General features: G+C 39.0%; 1 protein-coding gene across 1 annotated transcript in view; it reads right to left on the reverse strand.

Annotated features, from left to right (window-relative positions):
* The window catches only part of ELP2 (elongator acetyltransferase complex subunit 2), a 35,351-nt gene extending 12,692 nt beyond the window's left edge, over nt 1-22,659 (reverse strand). Inside the window, exons 1-12 of the mRNA XM_006766114.2 lie at nt 22,419-22,659; nt 21,116-21,194; nt 17,092-17,162; nt 13,086-13,242; nt 12,609-12,686; nt 10,227-10,291; nt 9,132-9,198; nt 8,528-8,668; nt 7,079-7,174; nt 5,906-6,006; nt 5,594-5,725; nt 1,750-1,899 (exon numbers count right to left, since the gene is read on the reverse strand). Coding sequence (XP_006766177.1) covers nt 1,750-1,899; nt 5,594-5,725; nt 5,906-6,006; nt 7,079-7,174; nt 8,528-8,668; nt 9,132-9,198; nt 10,227-10,291; nt 12,609-12,686; nt 13,086-13,242; nt 17,092-17,162; nt 21,116-21,194; nt 22,419-22,556 — 1,275 coding nt within the window. The 5' untranslated portion in view covers nt 22,557-22,659. The remainder of the gene's footprint in view (nt 1-1,749; nt 1,900-5,593; nt 5,726-5,905; nt 6,007-7,078; nt 7,175-8,527; nt 8,669-9,131; nt 9,199-10,226; nt 10,292-12,608; nt 12,687-13,085; nt 13,243-17,091; nt 17,163-21,115; nt 21,195-22,418) is intronic.
* Between the last annotated feature and the right edge of the window lie 25 nt (nt 22,660-22,684).

The raw sequence follows: 22,684 nt of genomic DNA on the forward strand, positions 1-22,684 counted from the left end.
GGCTATAGCTTCTATTTCTCTTGGGTACTAGTAAATACTACCTATAAGTAGAATGGCTGAATGACATGGGAGATGTATATTGAAATACTAGAGGCCCGACACACAAATTCATGCACCAGTGGGGTCCCTTGGCCTGGCCTGTGGGATCAGGCCAAAACCAGCTCTCCGACATCCCTGAGGGGTCCCAGATTACAAGAGGGCACAGGCCAGGCTGAGGGGCCCCACTGGTGCACGATCGGGGCTGGGGAGGGATGCAGGAGGCTGACCAGCTGGACAGGGACCATGGGAGGGCTCCAGGGCATATCCGACCTGTCTCACTCAGTCCCAATCAGCCGGACCCCAGCAGCAAGCTAACCTATAGGTCTGAGCATCTGCCCCCTGGCGGTCAGTGCACGCCATAGCAAGCGATTGAGCGGTCTTAGTATATCATTAGCATATTACGCTTTGATTGGCTGAACGGATGACGGGACACTTAGCATATTAAGCTTTTATTATATAGGATTTCAGAAACTGCCGAAGTATTTTCCAAAGTGATTTATACATTTAACAGCAGCATATGAGAGTTCTAATTGCCCACTTCCTCATCAACACTTGGTCAGTCTTTTAACTTGAAACATTTCAATATGTGTACAATGGCATCTCACTGTAGCTTTCATTTGCACTTCCCTAATGATGACTGGTATTGAAAATCTTTTCCTGCCTTTATTTCTCTTAGAGAAATATCTGTTCAAATCTTTTGTCCTTTTTTTTTTTTTTTACTAGATGGTTTGTTTCCCTATTACTGTCTTCGGAAAAGTTTTTTATATATTCTGGATATAAGCCTTTCCAGATATGTAAATACTTTCTCCAAGTTTGTGACTTGTCTTCTCATTTTCCTGACAGTGTCTTTCAAAGTGGAAAAATTTTACATTTTTGTTCAGTCCAATTTAATGATTTATTTTTATTATTTTTTATTTTTTTAATGATTTGTTTTTAATAGATCATGGATAAACAACTGAGCCATATCAGTAATACGTCACCAAGAGCAACAGAAAGTCACTCCAAATCATTTGCCTTGTTTTTCATTTGACTATAATATTACTCCCCATCTCCTCAACTCTATTAATGTGAATCTACCATATGCTACTACAGCAATGATGTCAGTGGCCAATTTCATTAGCTCTCATGTATTGACTCACAATTGGGTTCCATGAGTGTTTGTCAGAAAATGAAGCTGCATATACTGGCTTTCTCTATTGAGCACCCCGGTTCGATGGCTTACCAGCGGTCAAGTTTTCTAAGCTCAGTCCAAGATTGAAAAGTTTCCTGGACAAAAACCACCCTCAACCACTATTATGTAACACTATGACTTTAGAAATTAGCTTTTGCTGCAGACTTGATAGTGTTTCCTAATGAATTAATTACAAGGCATCACAGAACTTTTGTGTGGAAGTAAATACATTTAACACTTGAATTATTTGAATTGTAAAGAGTGCATGTATGCATAAGTTTTTAAGAAAATATCAAACTGTTTCCAGAATGCTTGTATCTTTTTACATTTCCTCTAGCAATGTATGAACATTCCAGTTGCTCTGTATCCTTATCACCACTTGTTACTGTCTGTATTTCTTACTTCAGCCTTTCCAGAGGGTGTGTAGTGACATCTCATCTTGGTTTTAAATATGCATTTCCCTAATAGCTAATGATGTTGCTCCACTTTTCACATGCTCATGGATGTTTTTTATTCAGTCAAGCATGACGACATTTTACCTGTGATTGATCTTTTCTATTCCATGGAGCAAAAAGTCGAGTTGTCTGGTCAGTACCAACAGTGATGATAAATTCTCCTTCTGGATCCCACATTAGATCTTGGACACCATCAAAGTGTCCTGAAATGACAATCTCTGGAGTCCACTCTCTCTGTAATGAAAGTGCTCATGACACATCAAAATAACCAAAGACCACCACCACTCAAAATAAAACCTGATAATGCCTTCAGCCCTCAGGTCTTCTACTGGGAAAGATGGAAATCCCCAAGCAAGGTGAAAAGCTAAGTAAACATGATGGGATCTTAAAATAATAGAATCTGTGTGCTCTCCCTCCTGGGAGATGCCCATGCCTTTCTCTGCCCTCTCCCTCTCCATCTCCCCCGCCCCAAAGGGAAAAAAAAAGACTGTTTTTCAGTCAAGCATATTAGAATTTAAACATTCAAATATGTTCTATGTCCTTTAAAAATGTAACTTTGGGAAATTCCCCTCCATTCATAATTTATTGAATACCTCCTAGAAGCCAAATACTAATTAACCTTTCTATGCCTAAATTAACTCTTCTATAAAATTACCTAACTCATAGAATCATTATGAGGAGTAAATGAGTTTGTATTTGTAAAGAATACACAACAATGTCAGCACAAAGGAGGTACTATGTGAGCATTTACTTGTGAAACTAAATAAGTGAAGAGTAAAATGAGTTATTAGATTCCAATTGTGTGCCTCAATGGCTTCCTTTACTAAGTCAAGGGAATTGCAGAGTAGAAGACAGACGGGTGAATCAAGCCTAGTTGGTTCATTTTCTAAGGGAGCCTACACAAGCCACCATATAAATAATAACAAAATACAGAAAATGTCATATGGCTGGTCACCCAAGGATATATTTTTATTGATTTTAGGGAGAGAGATAAACATTGATGTGAGAAAGAAACATCAATTGGTTGCCTTCCATATGCGCCCTGACCAGGGATTGAGCCCACAACCTTTTGGAGTATGGGACGACACTCCAACCAACTGAGCCACCTGGCCAGGCCACAGAGCATCTTTTTTTTTTAACATATATTTTTTATTGATTTCAGAGAGAAAGGGAGAGGAAGAGGAAATAGAAACATCAATGATGAGAGTGAATCCTTGATCGGCTGCCTCCTACGTGGCCCCACTGGGGATTGAGCCCACAACCAGGGCATGTGACTAGGAATCGAACCGTGACCTCCTGGTTCATAGGTTGATACTCAACCACTGAACCACACCAGCCAGGCTTGACAACTTTTGAATGTCTATTAGGGCAAAAACCAAGTGGTGGTAAAACTTGTCTTAAGAGGAAAATTAAATTTGTCTAAATACCTAAAAGGTCATTCACAGACAAGATTGATGAATGGAGTCAGTGATTAAGTTAAACTGTACTATTTTCTGGTCAAAAAATAAATAAAAAGGCTATGACAAAGAAATGCTATTAATTTCCTCTGTGGCATACAACTGATTCTAAAGTTAGCACTCATGGGAGTTTCCGGAAAGTTCTGAACAAAGGGCAGCTTTTTGGACTATCAGTCGTCTTCCACTGCAAGTCCTAAAGGGCAGTTTATTTTTAAAAATCACACTCTTGCCCTACCCAGTTTGCTTCAGTAGACAGAAGTTAGCCCATGTGCTGAAGGGTCCTGGGTTGAATTCCGGTCAAGGGCACGCACCTCAGTTGCAGGCTCAGTTCCTGGCCCTGGTCTGGGCGTATGTAGGAGGCAACCAATTGATGTGTCTCTCTCACATCGATGTTTCTCTCTCTGTGTCTGTTCCCCTCCCTTCCATTCCCTCTAAAAATTAATGGACAAAATATCTTCGGGTGAGAATTAACAACAACAAAAAATCACTCTTGATCGTAACAAATGTACATCTCTGGTTTGGGATGTTGAAGTGCAGAAGGTTGTATGGGGGTGTGTGGGGTTGGCAGGCGGGAAGGAGGGGGCATATATGGGAATCTTCCATGCTTTCTACTCAATTTTTCTTTGAACCTAAAACTGCTCTAAAAAATAGTCAATTTTTTTAAAAAATCACCCTCAATACTTGTAAGTAGCTATCATAAATTTGAAGCCAAGTTACAAGCACAAGTACAGTTAGATTCTGTCTTCTGGTTTGAGTTTCTCCTTAGTCATCTGATGCTTTTTACTATGAAGGGTCTCAAAGATCACCTGAAATACAGCTCAAAGGAGCTCTCAGTTAAGAATGAAATTAAATTTATCCCCCAAAATATTTATTTCTAAAAGTCATCGCTGATGATTTCCTGTTTCACTTAATAGTAGAAACAACCCCAGCCAGCGTGGCTCAGTGGTTGAGAGTCAACCTATCAACCAGAAGGTCAGGGTTCAATTCCAGGTCAAGGCACATGCCCAGGTTGCGGGCTCAAGTCCCTAATGTGGGGCATGCAGGAGGCAGCCAATCAATGACTCTTTCTCATCACTGATGTTTCTATCTCTCTCTCCCTCTCCATTCTTCTCTCAAATAAACTATTTTTTTTTTAAAAAAAAGATCGTATATATATTAGAAAAAAAAGTGAAAACGATCATGAAAATCAACTACAAATAGAAGACACAAGGGATAGAGCAAGTCTCACTATATATTGAGAAGTCAAATCCTCATGGGTAACACACCTATTACAAGGCCCACAAATTAAATGTTATGCAAATCCATGAATTTGTACTTTAAAAGGAAGCCATTATCTGGTGATTCACATTTCAGTCAATGTTCTGACTTCTTTCATTTATTAAAATACTTTTACATAGTATCCAATATATGCCAGGCCCTGTTTTTTATGCTGTACAAATATTAACTCATTTAAGCATCATAAAAACCTTAAGTGTAGATGCTACTACTATCCACATTTTACAGATGAGAAATCTGAGACAGACTTAGGTAATGTCAAGGACATACCTCTGCTTAGTAAGTGCTGGTGCAGAATCTGAATTCAGATGTCTAGCTCTAAGACCTGTGCTCTTAGCCACTAAGCTCCTGCTATAGCATTTCCCCAAACCCAAGCAGCAGATAAGAAGCAAATTAGAAAGTAAAAGATGGAATAATGTTCAGCATGATCAGAGGAAGAAGACTACCTCTCTTTGAGAAGAGACCAAAATTATAAGAAAAAGCTCAAAGGACCCAATACTTGGAAGGCCATATAGAATTACACATAACAGCAGCCCCTGAGAGCATCAATATAATCCATCACAAAATAAGTGTTCAGAATGCCCTTTTGTCAGTCACTTGTTCAATCATTATCTATGGAGTACCTAACCATTCAACAAGAAACTGTCAAACTATATTACCTTCTTTAAGATAGGAAAATTACAGATTTTAGGAAAAGCTCCTATAAAAAAATTTACATAGCTTCAAGGAAGAACTTAAAATTTATATAGCTTAAAGTTCATTTATGTAGAAATTTTAATTATGTGCAAATTTCAATGCCTCACCAATGCTGGAGAAATGAATATTTTTATTCTTAGAAAAGGATGAGTTTCTTACCTAGTAAACTATAGTATAATGCTTACAAAAAGAAGTGATGTCATTTAAACTTAAATGTCTCTACTGGTACTATGTAGTGCAGCGGTTCTCAACCTGTGGGTCGCGACCCCTTTGATGGTTGAACGACCTTTTCAGGGGTCTAAGACCATCTGCATATCAGATATTTACATTACGATTCATACCAGTAGCAACATTACAGTTATGAAGTAGCAACAAAAATAATTTTATGATTGGGTCACAACATGAGTCACAACATGGGTCACTGTATTTAAAGGGCCAAAAGGTTGAGAAGCACTGATGTAGTGCTATAAGTTAACCTGGGTTTCAAGTGCTTTTCTTACTGGGTTAGCTGCATTCTGTTTCCACAGGTGCAATGCTCCATGGAAAGCATGAGCGATGATCAGAGAGCCATCTTCATTGAACTGGCAATCATAAAATCCCAGAGTATTTCCACCGACTTCCCCTACTCGAACCTATAGCAATAACAGAAAACAATTCATAATCAATAGAAATCACTGATTCCAGAGATTATGTTCTCACTCATTTAACATATACAAAGAGTGAACATCTGCAGCTCTAGGAATACAGACTTGGGAATTAAATATTCAGTTTATAAACTCAATTTTCTATTCCTTAAATATCCACATTTTTACCTGTTCTAGCCAAACTCCTGACTCTTCATCTGGAGCCCAGAGAATCATGGTTTTATCCATTGAGGCAGACAATAATCTCATTGGCTGCTGTAGAACACCATCTAAAAAATATAAACTAATTTCTTTAGGTTTTCACCAGGTATCATGTTTGAACACTACTAGAAAAAACAACATGGATATTGCAAAAACGTTCACTTTAGCAATGCAATAGCAAAATCTGGAAACACCACAAATGTCTACCATAAGAACAAGTAAACAAGTTGTGGTATATTTAAACAGTGTAATATTACATTGCAATAAAAATAAACAAACTAGAGTTAACAGGAATCAACATGGATACAACTCCAAATATTTAGTATGGTAAGCTAAAAAGGCAAGTTGTAAGAGGCTAGGACACACTGAGATCGTGTCAATAGCTGTGAAACTACTGTTTGTGGTGACATCAATGTGTAAAGTATAAAAACATGCCTGGGAGTGCTAATACCCAGAATTCAGTGCTGCAGTTGCCTCTAGGGAAGGACGGAGAGGCCAGGGCTTGGAAAGAATACACAGGAGTCCTCAATATCTATGTCTCTTTTTTAAAACGGTAGCAAATAATACATAATATAATAAAAGCTGAACAGTGGTTACCTGAACAGTAATGATGGATAGTCTCCATATCTGGTTTGGGGAAGGAGCTCTGGGGAAGAATGAGGCTGTGCCTTACTCAGCTCCACCCCAGCACCAGCACGAGCACACACACAACTATCACTCCAGAAGTGGAGGTTAAGGGCAAAAGGAGGACGGGATCTTATTTTCTCATAAATTATGCATGTCAGTGTTACCATCTTTGCACTGCCAAGGGTAAAGGATCCAGTGAAGTTCGCCCAAAACTCAATTTCTCTCCAATCCCATAAAGACTAGTCTGAAACTTTTCAGAAAAAAAGTTACTGAGGTGAGGCACTTACAGTAACTGTGGCAGCAATCACCCTTTTCCTGCTTAGGAGTACAATTTGCAGTGGAATTGAGTGTCCAGCAGAACAGGGCTGCAGTATTACACTTTGTCAACTTGAAAATGTCTTACATTTGAGATTTCTAATCACACTCAAACTACCCTCCATTTTATTTGGTCAGTGTAACATTCTGCATGGGAGATTTAACTGATGAGGGATATATGTGTGTTTTTTGTCCTACCTTTGTAAAATGAAGGCTGCCAATGAACTGCATTCACCCAGCTTTCATGACCAGCCAGCACGGACTCCAGAGTAACCGCAAATGCCATTTTAATACCTTTAACAAATGCAATGAAAAGTGCTGTTTCCTCAAAACTCTTCTAGATAAATTTTTCTCTACCCGGTCAGAAATAAACATTAAAGAATATGGCCTATTTTTAATATTTTCTGGGATATATTGTTATACTACAACTTAAAAGCAAAAAACAGACATGCCAGCCTTCTAGCTATGCTTATCATTATCACAGTATAATAACCTAAAATGCCACTTAAAAGAAATTAAGATAGCCCTGGCCAGTTTTGCTTAGTGGTTACAGTGTTGGCCTGTGGATCAGAGACTCGGGTTTAATTAAAATATCCTCAGGTGAGGATTAACAAAACAAACAAAAAAAGATAAATGCAGAAGTAAAGGAAGACAATTCAGTTTGAAAGTTTGTGACCTTTCAAACAAAATAGTTCATAAAAATATCACAAAAAATTTCAACTTTGGGAATAGCTACTCATAATATGCTGGTTATAGTATTTCTTTGCTCCCCCCATAAAACTGTTACCAAAATCTCAACTCTTATGGGCTTTATAATCAAGAAGAGCAATAATAGGCCTAACCGGTTTGGCACAGTGGATAGAGCATCACCTGCAGACTTAAGGGTCCCAGGTTCGATTCCAGTCAAGGACATGTACCTTGGTTGCAGGCACATCCCCAGTAGGGAATGTGCAGGAGGCAGCTGGTCTATGTTTCTCTCTCATCGATGTTTCTAACTCTCTATCCTTCTCCCTTCCTCTCTGTAAAAAAAAATCAATAAAATATATATTTTTTTAAAAGAAGAGTAATAACAAAGAGAATTCCTGGGGGAACAATGTTCACTGAGAATTAACTTCACAATTTAGATACACATCCAAAAACACCTTCTTCAAAAAACAAATAAAAATAACTTCTTCAAATACAATTATTTCAACAGGATCAATACCCCATGCAGGGGTACTGTTCTGATGCCAAACAGTAAGAAAATCAGAATTATATATACTCCTCAAATGTAGGAATTTAGCTTGTCTTGTAGAGTATCTTCCAACTAAAGTACAGCTAATTCACATTTCTTTTGATCTTCATATACTAAAATTACAAATTTAGTAACATTATACAAGTTAATTTATTGAGAAAACATTTTGAAATATTTTCAGCAATTTTTAAAAATCTTACTAGTATGGTTTACAACAAAAAATAAGTTTCATATATGAAAAATGACTCATTGTTCCATAAAAATTAAAAAAGGAAAAATGCATAGTATCAAATTTTATGTAGGGCTCTGATATTTCTGAAAAACTAACCTTCACATAGATTTATAATAAAAAAAAAATGATTCAGCTAGGAGACCTAAGTATTCTTACATCAAATATTTTCATTATTACTCACTTTCATTTTCTACAGTGAAAGTATTTTCCTTCAGTCTTATATTATCATCATCCTGATTTTCCAATGATGTTGATTTTATATACATCCTCCATATTCGTATCAGGCAATCTTGTGAACAGCTTGCTAGGAAAAGATCTTTACCTAATTAAAAAAAAAGTTTATTATTATTAAAACAATATATTCTTAAATTTAGGTATAAGACTTTCTCCTCTACAACAGGTACACTTCTAGATTTCCTGAAAAAATTAGACTTTGCTTCCTTACCCTTCATTCATTTGACCTATATTCAGTTTTACTGACATTGACAAATATAGTACAATGCTGATATATGGTTGTAGCATGTGATATTCTTATATACAGTCTAAGATCTACAAAGAACTTTTCAAGAACGCCTGCATGTGGAATAGTCGGCTTGTGTCCTATTTTAAACATCAACTTGTTTCATCTCCTACCACCCCAATTAATAGTTAACAGAAGGGATAAGTATCCTCTTTTCCGATAGTACATACAAAGAAAATTTTAAATTAAAACATAGGGGGCTGCTTTCTTGGAAGTTACACACACTAGTCCCCATCACAGTGATTTAGCAAAATTTCATACTGACCAAAGGCTGCCCATTCCACGCCTCTTATCCAATCCTCATGTCCACAGAGAAAAAGCACTTTCTGAAACTATAAGATAAAAAATCATCAGGCCTGGGGTAAGAATTTAATATTTTCATGTATATCGATTTCATTTGGTCCCAGCCAGTCCTGCTGCATCTCTTCTTTAAAAAACAACAACAACAAAAAAAACTGGGAACACTATCTGATTAGACACAAGATAGAGGTCTCATGAAAAATCTCATAATCACCTATACCATCTAATTGAGTAATGCTGAGTAGATAAGATCTGTAGACCTCAAATACTCTAAATGTTTACAAAATAGAATGATATACGCTATGATGTAACATAGATAAAAGGTAGGTAGTGGAACATTCACAACCATTTTAAACTGTCTTACAGAATGCAAAGAAACTATCTCCTTTATTAAATAAAAGAGCCTCTAGTTAAAGAACCCCCTTTCTAGAAATTCCCTTCCCTAGTTTAACTACTCAAAGTGTACATAAGGTTCAGAAAGACAAATGAACACTACCAGGGAGTGTTTTCACTGTAGGTATGATGTACGTCACTCAAAATTTCAAAAAGCCGAAACCGGTTTGGCTCAGTGGATGGAGCATCGGCCTGCGGACTGAGGGGTCCCAGGTTCGATTCCGGTCAAGGGCATGTGCCTGGGTTGTGGGCACGTCCCCAGTGGGAGATGTGCAGGAGGCAGCTGATCAATGTTTCTCTCTCATCGATGTTTCTCTCTCATCGATGTTTCTGGCTCTCTATCTCTCTCCCTTCCTCTCTGTAAAAAATCAATAAAATATATTTTTAAAAAATTTTTTCAAAGAAAAAACACTATCACAGTATCTTCCTTCTCTTTCTCCCCCACCTACCAACCTGTTTCCTTCTAACAACCCTGGACCTGGTAGTCAAGGCAGCAGCTGCTTGGTGGGAAACCATCTAACAAAGAATTGTAAAAGAAATACTCCTATTGGGTTATAGTGGTTTAGACGAGAACGTTCCTTAAATTCTATAATCTGGAAATAGTCGGCATTAAGAATGTAATTAAGCAGAAGCTAATGTCAGTCTCTTCATAAATATCATCCATTACCTGATCATTCTGTTGAACAAATAAGTGGATTTTGCAGTCATCATCGCCACATGCTAGTATTGGTACTAGGGGGAAAAAAGAGGCTTTGCTGTTAAGTATTCAATCAGACATTATGATTATCACCTCTGCTGGATTCTAAACTCTAAATAAAGAACTCTGGTTTCTATTTCTCACATCACTGAACAAATAAATTGAAAATGCTCAATAAATGTCTATAGGAATAAAGTGAACTCTCTAAATGTCCTATTAAATGGTTACTTGGCAATGAATGACTACTGATTGAGAGCCCTTTTCTCCATTATACGTATTTTGCGATAGAAGGAGCAGCGAAAGGAGAAGCATGAGAGCAGTTGGGAGCATTTTCACTGTCAGCCCGAAGACTAATATGAAGTTAGCCCAATCTATGTATATAAAAGGCTAATATGCTGTGTCTGACCGTTTGTTCGACTGTTCAACCAGTCACTATGATAAGCACTGACCATCAGGGGGCAGACACTCCAGCCGGTAGGTTAGCTTGCTGCTGGAGTCTGGCTGATCGGGACTGGATGAGACAGGCCCAGACATACCCTGGAGCCCTCCCACGGTTCCTCCCCAGCCCTGATGGGATCAATTGGCCTGGCCTGCACCCTCTTGCAATCCAGGACCCCTCAGAGGATATCAGAGATCAAGTTTCGGCCCAATCCCCGCAGGCCAGGCCGAGGGACCCCACCAGTGCACAAATCCAGGCCTCTAGTTGAATAATAAAATGAAGAGCTACTATCAGCTTTGCATCATGGTTACTGCACAAAGATAGAGTCATGGTATGGTTGTTACTTTGAGGGCCTCACATTTTGAGAATTCAATAGTAAAACAAAATTTCTGAAGCAATTAGAGAACCAAATAAAAACACATATAATTAAATATGTGGTTAAAAAGCTATGAGAGGTGCAAGTGTAAAATTGGTTTTCTTTAATAGCACAAAAAACTAATTCACATTACCAAGGGATAGCCTTCATGACTGTGGAGCAAAATAAAGTAGGAACTCTTTCTCTAGGGCAGTGGTCGGCAAACTGCAGCTCGTGAGCCACATGCGGCGCTTTAGCCCCTTGAGTGTGGCTCTTCCACAAAATACCACGTGCAGGTGCGCATGTACGGTGCGACTGAAACTTCGTGGCCCATGCACAGAAGTCGGTTTTCAGCCTGGGCGAGTCCATTTTGAAGAAGTGGTGTTAGAAGAAGTGGGGGGTATCGGTTGGTCAGGCGGGCTGCGGGATACGCAGCACGGGGGGGAGGCGTGCACGATTCATGCATGAGTTGAGTGAGCCAGTCAGTCAGCAGTCTCATGTGCAGTGGTTAGTGCTAGTCTCATCCGCAAATCGCTCGAGGGTGACAAAAATGAAACATTTTTTTAGGTGCCCTGTTTGAGATGGCTACAAAGAAGAAGCAAAGAAAAACGGAAGACGAAAACCGTGAATTTAAAGTTGAATGTACCTACCTATATAGTTTAAGTTTAAAAAATCTGGCTCTCAAAAGAAACTTCAATCGTACTGTTGATATTTGGCTCTGTTGACTAGTGAGTTTGCCGACCACTGCTCTAGGGAAACACCTTGCTACCAGGTGAATTTTTCAAAGATTTTCTCACTTTAACTCCACTAAAAACAAAACCAAAAAACTCCAGTCACTTGGCCTCGGTATATGTGGGAAGACATTTAAATTCAATGTTATGAAACCAGAATGTGTGAGTTCCTCCTCCGACGGGGCCCTTGCACAAAATGGAATCACATGAAACCATGAGTTCACAGCTTGTACCCCAAAAGGCAAGAGGCTGGTGGCTTCCAGACTCGCCTCTCTCCACCTAGCCTGTCCTCCAGGTTACTGAGGACACAGACAGACTCACACTGGCCATCATCTTTGTGAGGGATGATCAAAGGGAAGTACAGATGAGTTTCCTAGCAAAAGGGAAAATTTTCTGTTTGGAGATTTTAAGTAAGTGATCTTAGGCAAAAATGTCATTATGCAGAATAGAAAGGGGCTGTCCTCTTGTAATGCTCACATGGTCCATCTTCAGTACTTTTCCAACTTATCCCAGACCTTCACCATCTAAAGAGCTAGATTATTTTCCCAAATTAGATCTACATACATCAGCAATATATTTCATAAATAGCAGTATCAATCTTTATTACATTATGAAGCCATTTAAATTTTCAACAGCTACCAAAATCCTAATAGCCTCTTTTAATCTTATGTTCTATATTCAGATCTTTTGAATATTGACAACAAAGTATATTAGCTAGGTCTCAACCTGTTTCATGAAAAAATTTAGATACAAAATTGAGACCAAATGTTTCTAAGTTCTGGTCATATGGAGATATGAAAATATATTGCTCTTAAGAGGATACTCACCATCAGTATTAGGCAGAAAAGATAAGCAGAGAGCCAGAGTGAATCCATTTCCAAAGCTCAAGGTCTGAAGGCAGGTTACTAAAAATTAACGGAAAACACCATGAACGACTAACTCTGAGCTTATCTACCTAGAGATTGGGCATCATCATCACACTAGCAGGAGTTGAACAAAGTCAATCCTGAGCCCTACACACCATGCGAATTGAAATGGTCAATGTTTAACAAAGTTACAGAGAACAAAATTACTTATATGAAAAGACTGGCAGGAAATTTACATCTATCTATCTTCTATATATAAAACCCTACTATGCAAATAGACAGAACAGTGGAACAACTGAACAGTCGCTGTGAGGTGCGCTGACCACCAGGGGGTGTGCATGGAACATGGTGGGCATCGGCCACAGCCCACAGTTCCTTTCAAGGTGCACGAATTCATGCACTGGGCCTCTAGTTAGATTATAAAGTCTTTAGACATACCAGCTGAACCCTCTTTGGACCAGACTCTAACAGTGGAATCTGAAGCTGCAGAAACCATCAGTGTACGCAATGTAGCATCCGATGCCCTTCTCTGGTAGACAGCATGCACTGCATAAACAGGTCCTTCATGGCCGTAGAGAGGAACCGCTTTTAAAAGCTGAGTCAGAAAAAATGGCAAAAACATTGCGATAAAAAGGAATTAACAGTTTCACCTTTAACTGAAATCACAGGATTAATGGTACTGATAAAATGTGAGACCTAGAAATAGGTCCTTTCAGTTGAAGAGAATGTTAACTTTCGAGAACTCTGTCTGACCATATTAATGATACAAAAAATGTGCATAACCTTGACACAGCAATCTCACATCTAAAATCTGAGGTGCTACCAGCAATAGTTTAACAAATAATAAAAGATAAATTCACACTCACTTTTGTTGTGTGTGTGTGTGTGTTTTGGTAGAGGATGTGGGCATCGATCACACACTTTATAATAGTAAAAAGTAAACCAAAAATTATTCATAGGGAACTGATTAATTACTCCACACATACACTGTAGCCAATAAAAAGATAATGTAGATAAATATATGCTATTACTATGGAAAGATGTCCATGACATTGAGAAATTGAAGAACATAGGTCAGCTTTGTGGAATGGTCCTTTTGAATTATGTCTGATGTTTTGTCATCAATACTATCTAAGTGCATCACATTCATGATGTCAATCTGTCCCAATTTTAGTGAAGTTAACCTTGGTATCTTAGTAAAGGTAGTGTCTGCCAGATTTTTTCACTGTGAACTTAAAATTTTGGGGGTTGATACAAGATTATACTTTGGGAGTGAGTATGTATTCTATTCTTCATCAAACTACTACCTAGTGATTTTAGCATCCCCACAAGACACTTGCCTAAACCAGCATAGCTGCAAAATGGAAACATGGCAAACAGAACTGGGACCCCATTTGTTTATCAAGTCCACCTGCTTGCCATGCAAGATTCTTCACTGTGGCATCATTTCTGTTGTTTTAGGTGTATTTCTTAGATTTCCAAATGTGTGAGACTCCACCACTTCCTTTGAAAGGTATCTTCCATAAATTATCTTCTCAAATAGTGGTGTCCTTAAGTGTCTCCCCAGCTATTTCCTAATTACTTAGGCAAAACTCTGCTACTCCAGAGGTAATTGTTATGTATAAGGGTCTGTACACTAACTTTCTTTCATCATTAACCTTTGACTTCCTCGAAAAACATTTAAAATTACTCAGATACAGTATGTATAATTATACATACATACTACACAGCTGAGTTAATGTTCATCAGAATGTTAACTCTGTTGAGATTTTTGTATATAGTTTTTTTCCCTTCTTTATACTTCTCTATATTGAAACTTCGTTTTGAGTCTGTATCATTATGCCTTAAAAAATTAAATCTATTGAAAACACTTCAGATCTTTAAACAGGGTTATATTTCAAACATCACAGAATTTTAAAAACTGAAGCAAAAGAAATCTTTCAAGTTCACCAGCTTCTTAAAAAACAATGCTCACTGTTCAAAGACTGAAACCTCATACCAGCTTAGAATTACTCCCTGTTATCAGAAGTCAAGGTGTGTTGAGCACCTGTGTGCATGGAAATGCATATGGAAAAGAACATTTAAGCCCCTCAGGTTACAATGTGTGGCCCCTTCCCCTAAATCCTCTTACTCCTCCTCCTGTCTTTACACAATTGATCCCCATTGGGCTTCACATTCTCCCCTCTGTCCCCTCCCAAGCTAAGCTTGCTGTCCGCCATCAGATACTTGCTGAGCCTGCAGTACTTTCTATTGACAGGAGTTTGGAGCAGCACTGAGGAAAAGAGTCTTGCCAAGTCTTATCTCAAATCTCAAAAATGAATGCTAAAATCCTCTCTCTCTGGATTCCTCTGCCAAAATCATTCCAAACAGGAGTTAAGTTTGCTGCATATCCCTTTGCATTCATTCAAGTCCAGGTGGCTCCAAAATCCCTACTTCCAGACCTGGGAAGGACAATTCTGTGTGTGCAAATAACATGTCTACAAATGAAATCCACATCTTCCCTCTTGCCTATTTTCCTTTGTAGAAGCATCTTTCTCCAGGGCCCTAAGACACAATCTCATGGTTTTTAACTACTCACTCCCCTAACCACCAGCTCCCCACTCCTTTGATAACTAGGTACTCAATACCAAAATCATTTTCCTTCCTTCACATTTTTTCCACTTTGTCACATGGATGTCAGATTAATCTTTTGATATTTATACTCCTCTTCTTAGAAATTATCAATGACTTCCAAATGCCTGCTAATAAAAAAACAAACTTTTAAAGCAAGTGTTCAAATTCTAATAGGATCATCTCCTATTCTGCTTCTCTAGTATTACTGCCCACCATGTATTATCTTGAAACATTCCTAAAACTGAATTTCTTAAAGTTACAAGGACTACTAAGAGGTTTGAAAGGAGAAAAAAAGAAAGTTCAGACTTGAAACAAGTTTGGGAAATGCAAGGCAAACAAAAGTAAGCAGGTTCATCCACGTCAGAACCTTTCAGAGCCCTCGCTACCCTCATGCATAGGGAATTCTCTTAGAGGTAAATGCAGTGTTTCCCAAACTGGATTGGCCATGGATTCCTTTTTTCATGGAACATCTTAAGAAATGAATAACTCTCTGAACACACTTTAGAAAAAGCACTGCCCTAGCCATAGCCGGTTTGGCTCCCTGGATAGAGCTTCAGCCCACGGACTGAAGGGTCCTGGGTTTTATTCTGGTCAAGGGCACATACCTTGGTTGCAGGCTCGACCCTGGTTGAGGAGTGCGTGCAGAGGCAACCAATCAATGTGTCTCTCTCACATTGATGTTTCTCTCTCTCTGCATCTCTCCCTCTCCCTTCCACTCTTTCTAAAAATCAGTGGGAAAATGTCCTTGGGTGGGGATTAACAAAAAATAAAATAAAATAAGGAAGACCTGCCCTAAAGACATCTTAGGCTTTGATTAAAACTGGACACTCCTGCCCTAGCTGGTTAGGCTCAGTGGATAAAGCCTCAACCTGCGGACTGAAGGGTCCCGGGTTCGATTCTGGTCAAGGGCACATGCCCAGGTTGTGGGCTCCATCCCCAATAGGGTGCATGCAGAAGGCAACCGATCAATGATTCTTTCTCATCATTGATGTTTCTCTCTCTCTCCTTCTCCCTTCTTCTCTGAAGTCAATAAAAATATATTAAAAAACAAAAACAAAAACAAAACAACTGGACACTCCTGAGCAGAGGGTTCTCCTTTCTCACCTGAGCTTTGACTCATGCTAGTTTTCCTACCAAAAATTCTCACTCCTTTAACTCCGCCAAAGGAAATCACCTCATACTTTAAGAACCAACCCAAAAGACACCTCTTAAACCTTTGCTGAACTCACTCCACCATGGTTGTGGGGCAGCAAGTTACAGCATCTACGCTGGAGCCACCCTTGTACTTTATTCAAGTACATTTTGCCTTCAAACTATGTACATGATTCATGAATAGGCTTTTGCCTCAACAGCATCTTCTGTATGGCAGATATTCCAATGCCTACCACACTAATTTTTCACTTTTAATCTTTTTTTACAACTAGAAACAACCTAAATGTCCATCAATAAGGGTCTATCCATACCGAGCATAGCATATTGTATCACTGAGAATTACGGTATGTACATCTATATCTACAGGACACCAGCTACTCTATGAACACAGCAGTATTAATTTTTTATATCACTGATGAAACAGCCCATGTAAAAGCTGCTTAAAAATTATTCCAAAATAAATAGGAAATTCACAGAAATGACTGACAGCATATGAATATGGGAGCAAATATTAGAGGGAAGGGTACAGGGCCTGTGAAGTACAGAAAATACAGGACCTGGATTATAGATAAGCAAGAATGAGGCACTTTCATAAAGAAAGAACATAATGGAATGAGGAAAAAGTTGAAAATAAAAGATGTAACAGTCATTTCTTATAACTATAAACATGCCTACCCACCTGATTATTCTCTATTTCCCAGTGAATCACTTGATTATCAGTTCCTCCAGAAACTAATTCAGTAGAAGGAGCTGAAAAGATATGTCAGTAAATATTCTCATTTTTTTAACAGCTACTCAGAAAAATTTCAAAGCTATAGAAAAGTTATAAGAAAACTCAATATACCCTTTACGTAGATTCACCAACTGTTAACATTTTGCCATAGTTGCTTAATAGCTTGTTCCATGTGTACAGGGTGGGACAAAAGTAGACCTACAGTTGTGAGTATGCGAAAGTTTATTTATTTTTGTATTATTATTACTTACTAATTACTGTATTATTTTCCATACAAACTATAAACCTACTTTTGCCCAACCTTGTGTATAAAGAGATTCCTTATTATTTTTGACACACTACTTAAAAATAAGTTGCAGGCATCAGGACCTCTGATCCTCAAACACTTTACTATGGATCTCTTAAGAACTGGAACATTCTCCTACATGACCACAATACTATCACACTCAAGAATTTTACCACCGCCGAAACCAGTTTGGCTCAGTGGATAGAGCGTCAGCCTGCGGACTGAAAGGTCCCAGGTTCGATTCCGGTCAAGGGCATGTACCTGGGTTGCGGGCACATCCCCAGTGGGAGATGTGCAGGAGGCAGCTGATTGATGTTTCTCTCTCATCGATGTTTCTAACTCTCTATCTCTCTCCCTTCCTCTTTGTAAAAAATCAATAAAAATGTATAAAAAAAAAAAGAATTTTAACACTGATACAATATCATTATGTACTATATAGCCCATATTAAAATTTCTACAAATTGTCCCAGTAATATCTTTTATAACTTTTTTAAAATTCAGAATCTAAGAACCATATATTGTGTATTTAGTTGTCATCCTTTTTCAGTCTCCTCCTTTTTTTGTGATAATGAGCATACCAACCAGTAGTTTTGAAGGATGTACCCAATCTAGGTTTTTCAAAAGGGAGAAATAGCCCTAACCAGTTTGGCTCAATGGACAGAGCGTCAACCTGCGGACTGAAGGATCCCAGGATTGATTCCGGTCAAAGGCATGTACCTTGGTTGCCGGCACATCCCCAGTAAGAGGTGTGCAGGAGGCAGCTGATCGATGTCTCTCTCTCATCAATGTTTCTAACTATCCCCTCTCTCTTCCTCTCTGTAAAAAATCAGTAACATATATATTAAAAAAAAATAAAAGGGAGAAATAATATATAATTTTAGTTTGGATTTTCCATTTCTTTGTTTCTTCTGGCCTATGTGCTAGACATTTAGGGGAAGCAGCTGGGGGACTGTCTAAAGAACATTAAATAAGGACTCAGAAGTTCCAGCTTCCTATCCTAACCCTGCTGTCAGCCAGCTATGATCTTGGGATTGAATATCTTCAAGTATCACGGAAATTAAGCCATTTATCTAACTATGATTTTGAGCATCACTATAAGATACCTGATATGTGGGTTAGAAAGAATATCTAAATTATCTGGTGGTAGAACCCTATTCTTAGAGAAAATCAATTCTAATAGTTACAGATTAGTGATGCACAAGCAATTTATTTTATGTAACCTCATTTTTAAAGAAAAGATAAAATATACAAGCCCAAATTTTTTATAACAAATCCCTATACTGAGATTCAAGTAGTCTTTGATATCATTTGGTGGCAATTAATAAAATTACAATTGTTTTAATATCTGCACTACAGCCACTTTTTCTACTATTTAATGGTTTTTATAGGGTGTCCCAAAATTCACGCAAGAAGTAATTGTGCTAGAAAACACAGGTTTATAATTAAAAATTGTAAGTTTTCTATTGATTCATAAAGTATACAGTATAGGGTTTTGTATGGAATAGCACATCGGGTAAATGGCCTCCACGGCTTTGCTGGCACATACGCAAAGCCGTGGTCTTCATTGTCCCTGCTCCTGGGCCATAATTAGTACTTGGTAATGCTTGTCAAATTGAAGGGATTGAAATCAAAGGGCAACAGATATTAGAATCTGATTCAATAAACCAAGTAAAATTAGGCTTTTATTTTTGTTGTTGTTGTTGTTAATGCTCACGCAAATTCAAATCTTGAGTGAATTTTGGGATACCCTATACTAACCTAATGTAACTAATCCTGCATTACCAACTGAAATAAGTAGCTATTCAACTTCATTTTTTTTTTTGTCACCAATAAAATCATAGTAGAGTCTCACTAATTCAGGAAATTCTGCATTGGTGCCTGGCTCAGAATGCTCTTAATAAATGTTTATGGAATAAAAATTAATTCAGAATCCTAGCTGGTTTGGCTCAGTGGATAGAGCATCGGCCTGCAGACTGAGGGTCCCAGTTTCGATTCCAGTCAAGGGCACATGCCTGGGTTTCAGGCTCAACCCCCAGTAGGAGGCATGCAGGAGGCAGTCAATCAATGATTCTCTCTCATCATTGATGTTTCTATCTCTCTCCCTCTCCCTTCCTCTCTGAAATCAATAAAAATATTTTTTTAAATTAATTCAGAGTCCATAAGAAAACTACAGTAGGTATATTTAAGACATTTGAGGAAATTGCATTGTATTTTGGAAGCACCATCTAAAAGCAGTATGCTAATTAAACACTATGGAGTCACAGGATGTTAGAGATAAAAGAGACCTGGAGATAATCTATTCCAGCAAATTTCAGTTTGGTGTCAGGACTCCTTTATGCTCTTAAAAATGTTTGGGGACCCCATAAAGCCTTTGTTTATATGGACTGACTCTATGTACAAATATTAAACACATTAGGTTTGTAAACTAAAATATTTGAAAACTACTTATTATTTTTCTTAAAAATAACAAACTCCAGCCCGACCGGTGCAGCTCGTGGTTGAGCATCTATGAGCCAGGAGGTCATGGTCTGATTCCCAGTCAAGACACATGCTCGGGGTTGCAGGCTCAGTCCCCAGTGGGGGCATGCAGAAGGCAGCTGATAACTGATTCTCTCTCATCATTGATGTTTCTACCTCTCTCTCCCTCTCCCTTGCTCTCTGAAATCAATAAAAAATATTTTCTAAAATAATAATAAACTCCATTGCATGTTAACAAAACAACGTTTTTATGGCGAGGAAAACCCCTACATTTTCTAAAACAAAAAAATTAATAAGAGGCACTGGTTTACATTTCTGCATGTCTCTTTAGCGTCTAACTATTAGCATACAGCTGGATTTTCATATCTGTTTCTGTATTTAATCTGTTGTGGTATCACTCACCACACAGCGGCTGAAAGGGCCACTGTATAACTGTGGTAGAATGAGAATGAAAACTGTGAATAACCTCTTGGTATTATTCTGAAAATAATTTTTTTTTAATATATTTTATTGATTTTCCACAGAGAGGAAGGGAGAGGGATAGAGAGTTAGAAACATCGATGAGAGAGAAACATCGAGCAGCCGCCTCCTGCACACCCACCACTGGGAATGTGCCTGCAACCAAGGTACATGCCCTTGACCGGAATCGAACCCGGGACCTTTCAGTCCGCAGGCTGACGCTCTATCCACTGAGCCAAACCGGTTACGGCTCTGAAAATAATTTTGATCTCATAGGTGTCACAAACCTTAAAAGCTCCCGATTCAGTCCAAGCCTTTACTTTTCAGGTGTTACTAAGGTACAAACTAGGGTCAAGAAAAAATGCAATGTCCTGCCTAAAAAAACAATAGCCTGTCTGTGATGGAAACAAGTCAAATTTTTGGAATCCCAGCCTGGGTCCTAATATGGGCCTGCTTTCAGGCTTTCAAACAGAAGAAATAGGCAATGGTGGTGGATCTTACCACACTCAGGGCTGCCTCTAGTCTACCCTCATCCTAAGCACTGCTGTGCTATCCATGCTTCAACTGCTATAAAGTAAAAGTACAGGTCAGATATTTCATTGGGCATACTGTTTTCCTTCTATTTTCCAATTGCATAATATCAGATTAGCTGATGGTAAAATAAGAGAAGTGATGAAAGAAAAATGACTAATCATACTTTATCAGAAAACAATTCAGATCAGCTTTAACAATTAGATTAATACTTACAGCCATCCTGTTTACAGATCCACTGTACGCAATTGACTCGAGCAGTGTGACCGTTCAGGTTGGTAATGACAACTCTTTTCTTTAACAAAAGAAGCACCAGTTAGTAAATTAGAATCTATCCTACAGAGGAATTATTAAATTAATAAAGATCAGACTTCAGTATTTTTGATGGATTACCTCATACAAAAATTACCTTCCTTTAATTTATAAACTCGTAACTGTGGCTTACACCATCCATTCACTCTAATTCTTTTCACCACTCCACATTCCCAGTGTCCTGTGCTCTCATCATATTAAGCTCTCAGGTCTTCACCTGCCTTGGTCCTGGGCACTACTCACTCCCCTTCCCACTCCTGTCCTCATCTGGGGAGCCTGTCTTGACACCCCAGGCTGGATAAGAAACCTCTTCCTCGTGCTCGCACAGGTCTCAGGGCCCTACTGCGATCATGCCTGCATCAATTTGAGGGTTTTGTTGAGGAGGAAAAATATCTTCAGTAGAGGAATTTGTGACTAATGGGTACATATTCATGGCTCACTTTGCATGTCATGACTAATCAGGTATTGATCCGCACTTGATAAGTGCTTAGGATACCCTTCCCCTGTGACCTTTAACCCAATGGCACTTTCTTTTATTTATTTTATTTTAAAAAATATTTTTATTGATTTCAGAGAGGAAAGGCGAGAACAAGAGAAAGAGAGATAGAAACATCAATGATGAGAGAGAATCATTGATTGGCTGCACCGAGCGCACAACCAGGGCATGTGCCCCAGACAGGAATCGAACCCGGGACCCTTCAGTCCCCAGACACTCCATCCACTGAGCCAAACCATCCAGGGCGGCACTTTCTTTTAAATGTCCAATTCCAGCCATGGCAGGGTAGCTGGGTCAGGGCACATACAAGAATCAATCAATGAATGCATAAATAAGTGGAACAATGAATCTCTCTCTCTCTCTGTCTCTCTCTTTCTCTCAAATCAATAAATGAAAGAATTGTTTAAAAAATGAAATGTCCAGTTCCAAAGCTAAAATACAAGTGGCAAGTTTATAACTGCGGGAAATATAGGAATGAGATAGCATCTGTGATAATGGATTTAGTCCATACCTAAACTGCAAACCTTTCAAAACCCAAACTAATTTTTTTAGCAGTACTACAGTTTCCACAGAAGGCTTCAGAAAAGGTCGTCATCATTCGGGTGTCTACGTGGGGCTAACCGGGCACCGGTGGGACCTGGTGACCCCAGACTGATGGCGGCGCGCCCAGACACCCCGCCCCTTGCTCAGGCGCACGGCCACCGCCCTTACCCGCGGGTCGTAGAGCACCACGGAGCAGGAGGTACCGAAGGCCAGAAGTCCTCCGGGCCCCGAGTTCCAGCTCAGGGCTCCCCGCACCCGGTTGGGGCAGCAAAATACGTGAGACGCCTCCAGCGCGGACGCCACCATGTTGCTGGCTGGTCCGAGGCCGAGTTCTGGGGTCGCACTTCCGCCCTCTGAGCGGAAACACGCGCGAGGCCGCCCCTCCCGCTGGCGTGATCCGCACCGCGTTTCGGAGGCAGCTGCCCGCGGGGCGG

Source organism: Myotis davidii, unplaced genomic scaffold, assembly GCF_000327345.1.
Source record: "Myotis davidii unplaced genomic scaffold, ASM32734v1 scaffold259, whole genome shotgun sequence".
NCBI lineage: Eukaryota > Metazoa > Chordata > Mammalia > Chiroptera > Vespertilionidae > Myotis > Myotis davidii.